Source organism: Anas platyrhynchos, chromosome Z (genome assembly GCF_047663525.1).
Source record: "Anas platyrhynchos isolate ZD024472 breed Pekin duck chromosome Z, IASCAAS_PekinDuck_T2T, whole genome shotgun sequence".
In the NCBI taxonomy this organism is placed as follows: Eukaryota; Metazoa; Chordata; class Aves; order Anseriformes; family Anatidae; genus Anas; species Anas platyrhynchos.
The window spans coordinates 10,951,003-10,967,859 of NC_092621.1; the positions used below are offsets into that span (position 1 = coordinate 10,951,003).

General features: G+C 44.6%; 1 protein-coding gene across 2 annotated transcripts in view; it reads right to left on the reverse strand.

Moving 5' to 3' along the window:
* Nucleotides 1-16,857, reverse strand: part of CCBE1 (collagen and calcium binding EGF domains 1) — a 93,698-nt gene that overhangs the window by 22,565 nt on the left and 54,276 nt on the right. For both annotated transcript variants that reach the window (XM_038170386.2, XM_038170385.2), the window contains exon 3: nucleotides 62-114. In XM_038170386.2, coding sequence (XP_038026314.1) covers nucleotides 62-114 — 53 coding nt within the window. The remainder of the gene's footprint in view (nucleotides 1-61; nucleotides 115-16,857) is intronic.

Consider the following 16,857-nt stretch of genomic DNA (forward strand, 5'->3'; position numbering starts at 1 on the left):
GGCAGACAGGGAAAGACAAATGCACAGGGATGCAAAGGGTAAGAACAGTGAAATCACATACCTTCAGGGATGCACTGTCCAAGAACAAACTTATAACCCTTACAGCATTTTTTCCTGAAAAACAATAAAATAAATAAATGAATAAATAAATGTGTTCTCTAAAGGCTGGTGCTGCCTTTAAAAACAGTCAAGGATAGACTACTGTTATAGATGAGATGAACGAAACCAGCTCAGGATCCCAAGCTTTGCAGTTGGAGGTGTCTCAGCATTAAAGAATATAACATGGGAAGCCACCACTCAATTAATGAGCCATCTGATAGCTCTGCAACTCTGCTCAGGGAACCAGACAGAGGACCACAGACATTTGAAAACCCTGTTTTCGTGTGTTGAAAGGGTGCAGCATACCTTGGCCCTGTCTTCATACACAAGCCAGATCATAATTTTCATGATATGCTGAAGGGTGTTTTCAAACATCCGTCATTGCAATGTAAACTTGCAGAAAGGGGTAAGCCTCATCTAGGAGTTCACACAAGATAAATGTTATCAGTCATTTCTCATTTTTAATAAACCTGGAAGGTGATAAGTGAAATATATTGGGTATTTCATTTGGAGTGAAAGAGGGTATCTTGTACAGGTGAGATATAAGTGAATATTCAAAAACCGTAGTGAAGATTCAATAGGACCAGACTTTTTTTATGTGCCTGTGTTACGACCAAAGTTGAAGTGCTGAGAAATTAATTCACTTCTTACACACTGGCCTGTAATGACCTGTAGGTATTCAGACATATCAGCCTATTTGCTTTCTAGGCAGCAAACTGCAGCAAGGCAGCAGTGTCCCCTATCACCCTGAGAGCTAACCACTGCAGGGGCTCAAGTTAACGTGAGTTTTGGAGGAAAAAAAAAAAAAAACAAACACATTTTTTACAAATTCACAGTTTTGTGTGATTTGTGCTGAAATATCTGCAATACTGAGAAACCACCCATTCAGTCTTATCTTTTAACTCAATAACTGACGTAGAAGAGTGCTAAAGCCATGGCAGTCAATGACACAACACTCCCCGCGACAATCTGCAGCCATCACAAATCATCATTATGCTGAACATAAATCAACTGTCAGTTGCAACTGACCACTTAAAACAAACAATGCATTACTCCAAACTATGTAAAAACAAACTTTGGCTCCATATTTTATCCACTTCCAAAGATTAGCTGGAATATAAATTATGCCTAATGAAGGTTGAACATCTGAAGAGGAAGCCTCGCTTTGTTATGCAAACAGTGGTCCCTCATTAGACTTTTCTCCAAACACTGCTGTGAAGTTTTATCTGCAAGACAAACAAATGCAGGAGGAATGGGTTCAAAGGTGCATCGGGGAGGCTGTTCATACACTGCAAGCCACGCCGAAGGCTTTCCAAGTGCACATTCATCTCCTCCTGTCTGCAGAAGAGCGGAGGCTGATAACGGCTTGCTCGTAGCTGCTTTCTGGGGCAGACACAGCCCAGCCTGGGAGGAGAGATGGGAGAGGAGAGGAGGGCATCCCCACCATGAGATGCTGGGCTGTGGGGCTGTGCCAGCCAGAACCATCCAAAGGAGAGGGGAACAGCAGCTTTCACCATTTCTTTCCTTCTTCCACCCGATTTCCAGTTTCTTTCCTTCTCCCTGGGAATTCCCATACAATTTAAAGGCTTAGCCCCCTTGAAAATCCCTGAAGCAGCTTGGGCAGCACAGGCAGAGCTCAGAGCACACAGCCTGCTCCTGGGGAAGGGCTCACCCTTAGGTGCCTTACAGAGCCACCCCTCTCCTCTCGAATCACCCAGCTTTTGGGTTGGTTTTCCTGTGGCTAAATTAAGGTTCTACATCTTTCTGCTTTATTTTGGTAGCCAGACAGCTTGCCCCATTCAAACCTCCCTGCTACACCTTGTCTGACTACAACACACACTGAAAGAGCGGGCACGTGGCTCCTTGTACCCCGTGGCAGGAGGGAAGTCCCCACGCAATCAGTCCCCAGGCACCTGAGGGATGGCAGGTGATTTGGGGAAAGCAGCAGAGCCCAGGAGCCTGCCACACACTGAGCTATGGCCATGAAATATTGCCATGGCTCCTCGAAGTGCAGACTTAAACAGGGGCTCACTCTAGGCAAGCCAATGAAAAATCGTGCTGTCCTAGCAAATGTCCAAGCCCTTTCCGAAATCAGTGGCCTCAATGGCATCTTGTGGGCATGAGTTACACAGGGAATGAGATGTCCTTGAAAAATTATTTCCTTGTCTTGAGCCTCCCTTTCAATTTTGTTCAATTTTTCCATGATTAACTGGCAAGGAGATTTAGAAATATTTTCTCCAACTACCTGAAGATTTCTCCAAGTGATGAAAGCCTTAAATCACACTAAAAGCAGTGGTACAGAAGACAGATGCCCTGCCCTCAGACTCACACTCCAGAAACCAATTCCCTGTGAGACTTGGTTCCCACCTCAGGGTTGTGGATCTCTTTTAGTGTGGTCCACACTCAGCAGCAAGCGTCAGCCATCAGCATGATTTTTCCAGGGGAACTGTTACTTTGGGGTTAATGCACAGGAAATACAATATGCCAATACTGGTTTCCCTGAACATTACATTGCAACCCTGGGACTCTTGCATGCTTTCCACATTCCTGAGGAGAAATCTGTCAAAATGATGGACACACGAGCTGATCATTAGCAAAGGCATTTTAATAGCAATACTCATTTTCAGACATCCAGCTGCAGGTTGACATGTCTAATCAACGTTGCACAGCAGCGATCTCGTTATATATAATGAGAGGAAGGAGGGGGGGGGGGGTCCCTACTGATAATTTTAGCTACTGAATAACTTTCAGCTCAACAGTTGCTGCACAGCCGTACGTGTGAGCATGCAGCAAACACCAACAAATAGGCAGCTGGGCAAGAAGCTCAGCCTCTAAAATCTGGATCCGCGGGGAAATTAAGTCAATTCATTAACGTTGGGTCTGGTTTCCAAAAGAAGAAGCTTTTGGCAGATGTATCTGTTACAGCTTTTAAGAGGGTGCTTCAGCTGCTAGAAAGAGGAGAGCAGCCCAGCAACTTTTGATTTAGGGTCAAGCATGTGATACCAATAAACAACCCCATGGCAGGCTTTTGTGGGCTGTTGCCTTGCAGGCTGGGAGGGGAGCTGACCTTTCTGCATGTCCCCCCTCCCTGTGCCCAGCACACAGCGATGCTCCAGCACGGCCCCCCCAGCCCCGGGTAGCTGCTCGATAGCATCGCCCCAGACAGGCAGGACGAAAGGCAAGATGCAAAGAATGCGGCTTCATTAAGCCACAACTTTATTAAGTTAGCTTATCTGGGAGCTATCAGCAGCGCGGGCCGGGACTCCTTCCCATAATTGTTCCCACCTGGTGCACGGCTGCCGCCACCCCCAGCCCAGCTCCGGGTCTGAGCCAGGACACCGGTGGCTCTGAGCTGGGAAAGCTCGGCTGTGGGAGACAGACAGGGGGGGTCTCTGGGTCCTGCAACAGCTGGAGTGCCTTGGAAATGCAAATAATAGCAGGGTAGTGAATTAAAGTGAGAATTAACCTGTATCTGCCAGCACTAATGTGGCAGCGACCTGGCAGGAGACGAACGGAGCAAATTTTGTTAATTTCAGCAGAAAGGACAACTCCTGAACTTTACCACAATGATCATGTTGTAAAAGATACATGATGGCCATGTAATGACTGAAAAAATGGGAAGGGGAGACGTGAAGGGAAGGGCAGGGAAGAGAAAACCCAATGCTTTATACTGGCTTCAGATGAACATAATAAGTCAAGGAGTCTCTTGCTACAGATGTCAAAAGCAGAAACAGGAGAGTCCGCTCTAGGAAATATTTGTCTCCTAGGAGCAAAGCAGACACAGAAATCCCTATGCCGAGACAGAAAGTGAATTACTACAATAAAATATTATCCTTGCTTTTTCCTTACGACATGGAGCCTTTGGGGCAGCTCCACCCAGACAAAAGCAATTCGGGCAGAGGCACAGTGAGATGTCTTCCCTGGAAGATGCAGCAGCTCAGTAGGTGGTCAGGCAGGTCAAATCCATTCTGTCTGACATGATATTTCTGACCTACCCATGTCAGAAGAGTCGCAGCTTAGGGGCCGTAAGAGCTGCTTAACTCGTATGAGAAAATAATGATAATAGAGTCAAGCTGTCATTGCAAAAAACCTCTCCTATCTTCATCTCATATTGCAGAACTGTGTCAAAAACACAAACGAAAAGAGAAAAAGTGTGCACCACGAGAAGCAAGTGCCAGGAGAGGGTTTGATATTTCATTAGAAAAGTGAATCCAGAAAATATTCAGCATCCAACTGTCAGAGCCCTGAGAACATCATTCATTGTCTGACAATATTTCCATTTAGTGCTGGCAGTTACAAAGACAGGACAACTCATGAAAAGCCAACACTTCTCCTGACAAACATATTTAATTAAAAATCCAATTTCCTATTGGGAAAAGCTAGAAAAAAATAACAAGACTTTTACAGACACAAGGTTATAACGTGAACTCAGAAGAACTGGGGCCATATCTTGAAGTCCTGAGTCAGCAAAGGCTGTGGCTCGGCCGCGTTTAATTGCACAACGGCAGACTTTGTCGGAGTGGCTCCTTGTTGTGTCTGCATGGTGTTCCTCTTTGATCATCCTGACTTTCAGAAATACACAGTGCAGCCAAAATGCAAATAGAAAATACAGCAATTAACCTCCAAAAATAGTCAGCTATGCAAGCAAGCCAAGAAGGTACCTTAAAAAACATCTTTATTTTTTTTTTAACTTTTTTTTTTTTTGTATTCTATGTGAAATTCATATGCAGGCCAGGTCTGTCTGCCAAAACGCGCACAGACAAAGTCCATCTGCAGTGCAGTTGCATTTAGGCAGCAGTAGCTCAGTAGTTACATGCAGTTTTGTCGTAATTTACACACAGAGAGCAGATTTATTGCAAGATGGTGTAAAACTGAAGCAACACGCTTTATTTTTGTTTGCCTTTCCGTGGGATGCATACCGAAATCTTGAGTAAGTGAGGATGGCCTCGCTGCAGACGCTCGCTCAGCATACACTTTGCCATGATTTCCAGACTTAGTCCCGTTTCACGGTTTTGTAAAGAGATGATTTATGCTCACCCTGGGTGTGACACAAGGGTCAAGGCCAGCTCTAGCCCTTCCAGTCACCGTCCCAGCTGTGAGTGAGTAACACAGGGTACAGTGCAGGTTTTGCATTGCCTACGAGGTGCAGCTGCACGTAGGACCACAGTAGGTGTATGTGCACTGCTTTAGTTCTCTTAACCAACTGAATAAAGCAGGATCTGACCCAACAGCCAGAGACCCACCTGCACCAGCAATGCTGGAGCTCAGAGCTCTGACAGCAAATCACTGCAGCCACTTGTTTTTCCTAAAGGTCAGATTTTCAGTTACTGCCTGAGTCTAAGTCACGTTTCTCATCAGCTTCCTCGGTCAAATAACTTTACTCACATATTACTGGTTTATTTTTCTTAAAAAGGAAAAGAAAAAAAAAAAAGGAGACAGAAAGAAGGAAAGAAAGAATAAAAAACCTCACAGTCATGCTATCTAGATTTTTCTTCTTATTATTATTTTTCCCCTCAGCTCTGGTTATTAAGACAGATACCAGAAATGAAGTCCTATTCCAGTTACTGCTTTTGGAAGTCTTTGATAAGATTCATAATTCCTCAGCTCCTCTGCTGTGAGCAGGAGCCAGGGACCAGATCCTCCTCTGGCAAACACTGAACTGCTCTGGTGAACCGTGCCAGGTCTTGCCCAGGGAGGCTCTGGCCGATGCCAGAGACGCTCAGACACGCTCTTTGCCTACTCCTTGTTGTAATGTGTTGCTAACAGACTCCTCTCCCAGCTGCTCCAGGTCCTGTTTCATCTCATCTTTTTGATGGTCACGGGAAGTTTTATGGTGATAGGGTGATTTGCAGCCCCTGCAGAGCATGCTGTGTGTGAACGCATGGAGCACGTTCCTCTGTCAAGAAAAAGAAAAGCCCTGAAGAGGTGAAAGAAACCCTGCACAACTGGGGGTGGGATCAGTGGAGCTTGAAGAGGCTGCATGAAACCTGAGACTGCACAAAAAGCAAAACATCACAGCTTTGGGGAGTTTAACCACCAAAAAGGTCCATCCTATGTCCTTGTGGCAGCCCCTGGGCCTCCATCACCCCATCATGGAGCATCATGCTCCATGTTGGTGTTTTTGCTAAGTAAATTTGGTGCCAGGAGGTATCCAAACAAGGTCTGGGCTGGCAGACCACTTCTCTAAACACATCCCCATGGTGTCAGCAGATCAGCAGTCCCCAGAGATCACCACATTTGGGTTATTTTAGGACTTTGGGGATGCAGGAGAAAGGGTGAGGGTACAAAAACTCTGCAGGCAGCCCCACAAGAAGAACATTGCTCGTGAGCTTCTGCTCACCACAGAGGGATGGAGCAACATAAACCAAGCATTTGGGGCTCTTCTGGGCAGAATACAGACTTGCAGAGATGTCTCCTGCAATCCTTCCTTCCAAAGTATAATGAAAGAAAAAGGTTGTACTGGGGATTCCACTTCAAACCACAGGACCAAGGCTTCAAATTTTGGTGGAAGCCGTAATGCTGTGCCCTGGGCCATGGACTGACATCGTCGAGTGTTGCTCAACCAGCACCTCGGTGCCACAAACCCCTGACCTAAGCACTGAACAACGCACAGCACGGACCAGCCAGCACCGCTGACAACCAACAATTACCCTACAGCTGCTGAAAAAGCCACTTGGTGGATATTTTAAATGCATGTGGACATCATCCTCAAAATCACGTAGTGATTTTTTCTCTTCTGTCTTGGATTTTTCTTTCTCTATTTTTTTTTGTTCCCTAATGCAAGGGAATGTTCATATGGTTTATCGCTACGCAGCATGTCAAAAATAGCAGAATGATTAAATAAAAGACTTTTGACGTTTCTCATCTGCTTAGACTCAGCTTTATATACATGCTGTCATCTTTGTCTTGCTTCTCCTTTTCTTAAAAATTTCTTTTATTTTCTGGCATTCCACCAAGAAAATGATTTTGTTTGGTTTCTCAGGTGAAGCTGGCATAGATTTTACAGAACCAAATTAATGTTTGACAGGTGTGCAATTTGATGGGAAGAAAAAAAAATAATTTTATTAAAAGATGACACTGTTTGCATTTGCTGCATAATCTAATGATCTGGACAAGTACAATGTACATCATCATTAATATGTTTGAATTTATAAAAACACATAGTTTTCTACACCTTGATTAAAATGATTTAAAATTGGGTCTGTGTTTTACAATAACTCATTGCCTTGAGATATAAAGCTTTTTTTTTTTTTAATCACCTCTGACTTTCAACCAGAGGACTGTTGGCCAAATTTCCTTCCAGGTCAATAAATAGCGTGCCCCACTGACGGCACACGCTCAGTGATGGATCTGCACAAAGGTGAGCCAGAGTACAGGATGCATCGCAGCACATCTGTCCTGCCCCTCAGATTTTTAAGCTTCCATGGCTCTTCATTCTGTAGCTCCAATTCCTTGACCAAATATCCACATGAGATAGACAGAGAGAGATAATTTCCTTCAGAAAGGAAGGCAGAGCCAGTGCCGTGCCGCAGGAGCTGTGCTGGCTGGCTGCTGGGCTCTTGCTCTGTCACTGGAGTCAAACAGCAATAAATTGCTGGCAGGCGCTCAGCCTGGCTGAGTGCAGTCCAACCCAGCCTCGTTTATATAGCATCTTTCATCAACGGGATCATGAAAACGCTGCATAAGCAATGCCTAATAAACTCCTTTTGATAAACAATGGAAGGCAAGCGCCTTCTACACACGCACACACAGAAAAGCTCATCGTAGAAACCATGCAAGGAGGAAGATTTCTAAAGCTAGGTCTCCAAACAGGACATAAACCCCAACCAACCTCTGGAGACAAGCTAGTGATCAGGTCTATGTTCTCTCAGTTGTGAGCTGCGGCTGAAGGGCCTCATCCTGATTCTGCAGAAATCCCTGGCAGCTTTGCCACAAACACGAACCAGGTGGGGAATGGGCTCATAGATTCAGGGTGATGCTTAGGCATGTGCTCAACTCTGAGGGTGGGCTGTAACATCACTTTTATGAAGAACATTTGTAGACAATCTCTTGTGGCATAAACTTAATCAATTCTGGATGACATTTGTCACTGCAAGCCTCTTTCTGATTTTGGTGGGTCCAGGATTTGACTGAAGTCTGCTCTCCCTGTAGACACACCATCCGCCTGTACCCACAGACAAATACAGATATAACCCAGGCTTTTCTTGTGAAGCATCAAAAATATGTATCTTAGAAAGAGTAATTTGATTTCAGTCATACAAAGAAAATATGTGATTGTTTCTGAAATCCAACTCCGTAAAGAAAATGAGCAAATAATTCCATCTTGGGATTCAAAGACTCTGGAACTGGTAAAAGCCAGACACAAAGCTATCAGCTTTTAGGAAAGTCAGATACCATGGAAAATGATTTAAGACACAGTTCCGAGAACATCGCTCCCTACACTGGCTGCCCACAACATTGAGAAGATGCCAACACAGTGTGGGTGTGAAGATGATGGCCAGGTTTGGATGCTCTGCCTTGCTGGTGTGGAAACCTCATACAGAAATGACAGCTCTCATCACGCAGGAGTGGGCTCATCCCAGATCACGGGGAAAAAGAAAGAAATGAAGAGTCACCTCAGTAAGATAGATGTCTTGTATTTGCCATCTCCAGCCCAGACAGAGCCATTTGAAGAAGACGGCATTGCACAAGCCTGTCCCCAACTTGCACTATTTGCTTCGTCATAGTGCAGAGGAGAACCAAACCCAACATTTCACCCAACGCTCAGTTGTCGTTCCCTCTCATCCTCCTGGTGATGAAAGCAAAACTGAACAAACAGCACATCACCACTGGGCATGGTGCTCTGAAACCACCCGCTGACACTTTTAGCACCGTAGATGGGTAAAAAACAGGAACAGATAAAAGCACAACTGGGAGGTAACAACCCCTCCACGTATTCCCCGGCAGGAGTATTGTATCCAGCAGGGAAAGGCATGGCATTGCAGAGGCTCTGAGGTGGGATGCCACCCCTCTGGTCCCCAGGCATCACTTGTTCTGGTCCAAAACCTCACGGGCAAATTTTCTCCAGTCTGATTTCTGAGATGTGTCCAAGCCTGTATCACCATCACACTGCATTGGGAGCTTTTCCTCTGATAACCTCAGTGCCTGAAAGTTAAGGGGCAATAAAGTTCCACTTCTCTGCTTTCATCAAAGCCAAAAAGCTGACGAATCAAATGGCTGCAATCCAAAAGCCTGTCTCCCATCCTCAACAATAAACACTTTTAAAAGGAAATCATGGTAATTAGCCACCACCTTGCTATTTCCATGCAAGAAAAAGGTTGCAAGGCATTTCCTGAACATTCTCTATCCCATCTACAGATGAAGGGTATTAAATGGCTCCTATCTTTAAAGGATGTGCTTTATAAGAGTGCAAAAAGCATAGCCATCTAATTTTATGTATTATGAATCACACAAGAGTGCTTAACAGCCACTTATACTAAAGGATTTTTATCCTTCCAGTTCTGGCTTGGAGTCACAGGGCACGACCCTGCTTCAGTACAGCCATGGGGATTTTTCAAGTCAAGGCTTCAGCCATCCTATAAGCAGCAGATAGAGATCATAGGAAAACAAACAAACAAACCAACCAAATCAAAACCAACCAACAAACAAACAAAACCCAAACAAAACAATACATAATTTTGGAATAACAGATTTACAGCATCATTTTGGTTGCAAGGGCCCTTTGGAAATCCAAGTGTATCTGACAGCATAGTCAGCAGCTCAGAGACTCATCCAGATGAGCTCTGAATGTCTTTGTGCATGGAGATTGTCCCACTTCTCTGGGACTCTCTTCCAGTGCTTCACCACTCACTGTGTATTTTTCCCCTTTATATTGACTTAAAATGTCCCTGGCTGCACCCTCAGTGCTTGTATCATGTCCTTTAGCTGTGCACCTCTGATAAAAGTCTGGCTTTGTCTTCTCTTCATTAGCTCTTCAATAGGCAGCTGGACATGCCAATTAAATTCACCCCAGAGCTCCCTTTTCTCCACATGGAGCCTCTGCAGCTCACAGGGGCTCCTCTCCAGCACAATCTGCTCCAGCCCCTGAGCATCTGAGCTCTGTTTGCTGGTAAACGTGCAAAATTGTTGGCTACCAAACCAAAAAGTACCACTGGCAGATATTTATTATATCTGCTAATAAACATATATATTTAAAAATTCCTTATTCCAAGGAATTGGAAAACAAATGGAGGGAAGGAAGGAAAGAAGGAAGGAAGGAAGGAAGGAAGGAAGGAAGGAAGCCAGCAAACCAGCAAGCCAGCAAGCCAGCAAGCCAGCAAGCAAGGAAGGGATTCACTAAATCACAATGCAATTGCAGCTTTGGTCTCCTCTCACTGTTTTCTTACCCCTTTCCCTCCATTTTCACAATAAAAATTTAAAAGGAGAAAAACTGAAAAAAGAGCAGTAAATCTTGAATGAAATACAAAGCTATTTGTCATGACAATATTTTTAAACAAAAGAGCTGGCCAACTCTGATCGCTATCTACGCAATAAGACCAAGTCAAAATTGTGCTTCTAATATATTTTCAACATCAATAGCAACAATGGAATTAACTTCTTAGTGTAAGCCTTTGGAAATCTCTACAAAGACACTAAAAAAGATTATTTCAAGAGTGTTTTACTGATCCAGATGTTTCTCTCCTTTTCCCCTCTCTTTTATTGTTCCCAGAGAAGACCTTGTAAAAGCTGAAACTGCTTATTAAGTATACAGACTTAATGAATTGGACAAGGAAAGAAATAATTCTTAACATAACATGCTCACAAGCCAGATCCATGTCTATTGTCCACAGATACGATAGCAAAATACTCTATGTATACAGAGCAGTCTCCGTTAGGACAGAATCCATCTCCATGAACCGCTTCCAGCACACAGAAAAGATTTGTTTCTAAAAGGATACAGCATGAAAGTTTGCTGAATTATGCAGTGATGCTGCACCACGGCCCCAGCGCCAAGAATTATTTTTAGAGGCACACATCTGCAGGTTATTTTTTGCAGGGGAGCGTGGATGGAGTAAATCCTGAAACAATTTGCTAAGCAGACAAGCATTACTGGAGCGAGCTGTTATTTATATGGTGTCACGAGAACGCTTGGTATCTGCTGCGGCTGCCGCTGGGACGCGGTGCTCGGGTCGGCGCTGGTCTCCCCGCCTGGAGAGCTCAGATCCTGCAGGCCGCCGATGATGGAAAGTTCGCAAAGCAGCATTTTTGATGTGGCAGTTTGGTTAGCTCCTCCATTAGAAATGGCAGGCTTAGGAATGCAAGCTGGCACTTCTTCCTGCCAGCAAAGGGGCTGCAGGGTCCAAAGCACGGAGAGCACCAGACCTGCTGTGCCCTCCAGGCGACAGCGCATCCTGCTCTTCTTTAATTCGTGGGCAAGTGGGTGGCATGAGGCCATTTTTAAAAATAAATGCAAAGTTTTCAGAAACTTGTTCAGAGCAAGCCAGACGGAGCCTGAGCGTGGTGTCAATTGCTCATCAGCCACATACTAATTGTACAAGCAACTGCGCCGTGTCTTAACCAAGCAAACCACAGCCCAAGCCCAGTGGAGAGCCCACTTGCCTAATTTAACTGCATTGACACCAGCTGCTGCTTCTCCCCTTGCATTCCCCATCCTGACACTGGAAGATGATTTTACCCCTGAATAACCTACTGATGTTGAACCCAAGGATTTTATGATGAAACACTGCCAAATCCATTTGCACTCTGGTGCCTGAGGGTGCAGCCACCCACTCTGCCTGCTTGCTGTTTGCATGCTCAGCTGGTTGCAAACATGCAGCCAAGTTGAAACCATGCTCTAGTCACAGCCTTCCCTCTGATCCACTGCCCCCAAACTGGGGATGGGCTCTGCTTCCATGTGTGATGCCTGGATGGCCTGAGATGGGACCAAGAGGCACTTTGTTTGTTCAAAACATGCAGAGCAAACGGGTGAAATGAACCCAAGGGAGAGGGGAGCTGGGGGGGGCAGCCCTTGCTGCTGGAATGGGGACCTGAAGGTGAAAAAAACCTACCTCTGGGACACAAAGTGGGGCGGTCACAAACCCAAACCTGGCCTTTCTTCAGCCATCCAGTGAAAATGTCTTCTGCTGGTGGGGGTCACTTCTGATGAAAGCATGTGGGGGTCTCAAGTGTGCTGACTGCTGGGAAGAAGCTTGCATAACTTCTCACACTTGATGCTGGAAAACAACAAGCAACCCCATCCCACCCATCCTTAAAAACATCAAATCCATTGCTCATCTAAAACAGACCTTCCCCGTGAAAGGAAAATTGCACAGTCAGGCTCTGTGATGTTGGCAAGCTTGTACAGCCTGAGAAGAAAGAAGAAGCTTTAGCTGGGTTAGCCCCTTAGTCAGTAAAAACAAGGCACAAGAACTTGGCCCAGAGTACAACTGGTACCAAAGGAATGTGTTTTACCTGGAAAATATATTTTTCTACTGCTTTATAGGCTTTAGTCTCACTTCAGCTATTAAGAAATAAATATTTACGTGTAAAGAAATAGAGCTTGTTTTTCTCCTACAATTTGTATAATTGTAGTATTCTGTTGAGGCCTTTGCAAGTGATGCTTCTAGCTGTTGTTTTGGTATTATTGGAGCAAAACCAAAAAACTTTCTGTTGTTGTTGTTGTCTTGCCATACTGTGTAATTAGACTTGTGCTAATTGGGTACACCATTGAAATATTGCCATGTTTTCAGATAATAATGCCTGGAGGCGCATGTCTAATTTGCACTAATCCTCTCTGTCTTAAACAAGTGCAAATCAAGGCTGAATCTGCTGGAGCTGATGGATTGATTCCAGTCCCAGGCAAAAAAGTGCTGAGATCACTGGAGTGACTCTGGCGTTTGAAGCATCCATACAGGCTCAGAATTTGGACTAAAAAGGAAAACAAAATATAAATAAATAAATTTTTAAAAATGTGCAACCAGAGCAAGATCAGGATGAGAGTTACTGACCAATTTAACCCTTCATTGTGCGTTAAACTCCATACCAACCCAGTTGTGGCACTCAATGGTTTCATCTATTGCAGGGTCTTTTAAGCTCACACACAAATGGTTGCTTTCTTCTGGATATTGATTTTGGCTCTATCTGCCTTCTTACTTCTGTGAGCCATGATGAAGGTAAGCATCCTGCTGGGTGTCAACTTTAAGACACGCTTGCTGCCAGTGTGTCTGCTTGTGGGAGCCCAGCCCTCCCCATCACTCTCCCCTGGGCTTTCAACACGTTGGGACCAGGTCACTTTTTTTTGGCAGACTAAATGTAGCGCATGTGGACAAAACCCTTTTCTGAACATCTCAGGCTGCTGTTTCTAGATAGCACTCAGCGCCACATTTCTTGCTTGTCCACTACCAGGAGTGCAGCTGAGGCATTACACTGTGAAGGTCTCACCACTGTGATGCCTGCCAATAAACCTGACAAACTTGGGGTTACTAGCACAAAGGCTATAGGACATCTCCAGCCATGCCCCTCTCCTCAGGAGGTCCAAGCACCAGCGGGTGCATGGACAGGCGAGCACACATCCAGCTTGCTACGCACGCTGTAGGTATGTCCTAATTTCTTGAGGAGCATCCCGGGCTGCCACACACCACAACATGTCTCATCTGCCTTGGCCACCTCAACTGCATTGTCAACAACCTATGGTCAACCATTGTATTAAAGACTTCTTTATCTGAGATTAATTATGGGGGAAGTATCAAATAGCTCATGCTCTTGAAATCTCTTTTCCAAATGAAACGAGTGACAGCACTAAGAGCTTTTTGCAGCACGGAAGCTATGGCTGTGGCCTTGGCAGAGTCCCCGCTCACAAGCAGTGGCAGATGCCACACTTATGGACTGCCAAGGACAATTCACAACCCTGGTGATAGACAAGTGTCATAATCTTCATCTAAAACAAGCAACTGGATAAAGTTTGGGTGATGTCTTTCCATTAATTCTTGGTCCTGACATGTTTTGTGCTGTGACCACCATTACTGAACTTCCAGACATTTTCAGTTTGATGCTTTACTTTAAAAATTGTAATGTGACTGCTAAGGAATTCTAGAAGATAAGGGAGTAGCAATGTACTTTTTTCTGTCTGGCTTGTCCTGACCACTGTGACCTTGGTGACAGTTGCTTTGGCGCTCCCTGAGTTAATCTTAGCTCTCCCTAGAAAACACGTCTCCAAAAAGTGACACCCCAGGTGAACACAGCACTGAGTTTGTTCTACCCTTCAGAGACAATGTTAAATATAGATCTGAGGCTACAACAGTATCAGCAAAGATGGTGTTAGCATTGCAAGACTCATATCCCTCTCCCTCTCAGAACATACAATTTGCATCAGTTGGTACTGCTGCTAAATTCCCACCGATTTATCTATCTCCATCTTGTGACATCTCTGATCCACTCCACAGTTCACACCAGTAAATAGACTTATGTGGCAGTAGCGTTTTATGAAGAGTAAGAGAAACTATTTGTTCTGTTTCCTACCCTGTTCACAAGTTGGTTTTTATTCCCAAAGCACTCAAAGGAAGACATTTTATTCCCAAAGCACTCAACATTTTTACAGCCTAAGATATCAATCTGATTCCGCAGAGTTGTTTGAAAGTGTTATATTATATCTGGCACGCTAATATATTTGGAATAAAGGTTTGGCTTGTGGTGTAAAGCAGACTCCCCCGGACACATACATGGAAGGCCTCATACTCCAAACTGAAATGAATATCACCGCATTCCTCAAGAAATTGCACCTCTTCGTTTGGGTTTTCCCCCCCTTTCTACCTAATGAAGTGCTTGTTCATCACTGTTACAACCTGATGGGCACAGTGTGTATTGCATTCTCACCATCTGCATCATTTACATTCCTAAACATGGAATCTCAGCCAGATGTCTGACTTATCTCCAAGGCTCTGACTCCAGGCATATGGTTTTTATTTAAATGAATCACAACACTAACAGAAATCCACTATCTATTCTCTATCACTGCAGATAGTAACTCTGAATAAATTTATCTTGGGCTTTTTATTGTTGCCCACACAGACACTTCTGTGGATGAATCTCCTGAATTGCACTAATAAAAATCTGATGAAAGGTAAGGTAGGATATTACAACACAGAATACTTCATCACAGATGAATTTTGCAGATTGCATTATGCACAGCAGAGAAACATGCAGCCCTCAGTTACTATTTTGTGATACACCAAAGCTAACTGAGTTCCAGGGATACAAAGCAACAGCAGGAGGTCACCCCAAGCCTACATTTCTATTCATTCTTTGAAGGATCCAGCAAAATCCACAGCGCTGGCGTTCAGCAACAATCACCACGTGCAGGGGGGTCCATCAACGTGAAACAACCCCTCTCTTTCCTGCTTACACATGGAGCTTGTGGCTTCTGCTGAGCACTCCCGTGGTGTTTTCTGGCACACAACCCTGTGGCTTCCCTTGAAATAAAACCTACACCTTCATTTAAAAATGTGTAGTATTACATACTTTTTTCTCTGACTGGGATTTCTGGACCTCCCCACTCTCCGAATTATTACTGGTAGTAGTAATAATATGTTTTTACTTCCATGATGTTAACCACTATAGCATGAGGTCTACAAATAGAAGCTATGTTTAACATCAGGAGATGTCCAAGAAAACTGACAGTTCCTTACTTCGTTTTCCCAGACTTCTCACTTATATAAGTCCTTAGATTTACTACCAAATGAGCACAACTTTATAGCTTTCAGAGCAGAAAAATATTTTTACTAGACTGACAATGAAGCATCCCTGGCAAGGACCAGAATCCCAAGTCTTTATGCAGACCTTGGCCAAAACAACAACCCCCAGCCCCGATTGATTTTCAAACCTGAGCTAAGACAGGGGATGGAAGGGCAGATATGCATGGACTGGGATGGAGTCTCGCATATCAGCACATTGTGAGTGCAGGATAATCAATGCCATTGCATCCTTTGTTATACATACACATGATTTTCTGTGAAGAAGCTGAAATTCATCTTGAGTTCACCACACTATTGTGCGTGGCAGGGGGCTGGTTGTGCACAGGTACCTCTGTACTCTAAGGAGAGGGACAGACACTTCTGCCATGTGGGTTCAGTAGGGTTATCCTTTTTTTTTTTTTTTCAACTCTGTGTCACCACATCCATGCTGTGCACGAGGAGGAAAATCAAAGGACACGAAAGGGGGAGATCTGCACCACAATGACCCACAGAAAGCCGCATTCTTGCTCACGTTCTCCAGCCACAGCCTGCTGCCCTCCTCCTGCAATGGGGTGTGACACAGTGGGGAAACACTGCCGAGGTCCCTCCTCAAGAGAGACAACCAGAGCATCCCCACGCACAACTGCATCACCTGAGGGAGGAAGGTCGGCCTCGGGGAAGCTCCTAGAGGGATGCTCTGTTTGCAGAGCTGCAGACAAGGGCAGCCACCCCCTCAGCTGGGTAGCTCCAAGAGACACTCCCTGTGGATTAAAATATTTTGTAAACCAGGGTGATGTTGCAACGCCAAAACTTCACTGCTTTTGGACCATGCAGGAAACCTTTCCAGAAGCACGGCCAGAAAAAAAAAAAAAAAAAAAGCAAAAAAAAAAAAAGCAGACTACAATCATGTAATTAAAGGCTGAATCATAACAGAGAACCACAGAATTCCAATCACAATTACGCATGCATGCGTTAACACCAACTTTTCTTAATTTGCAAGTGCTGAACCTTTTGCACTTTTATAAGGTCACTGCTGTGTGCAGCAGTGCTT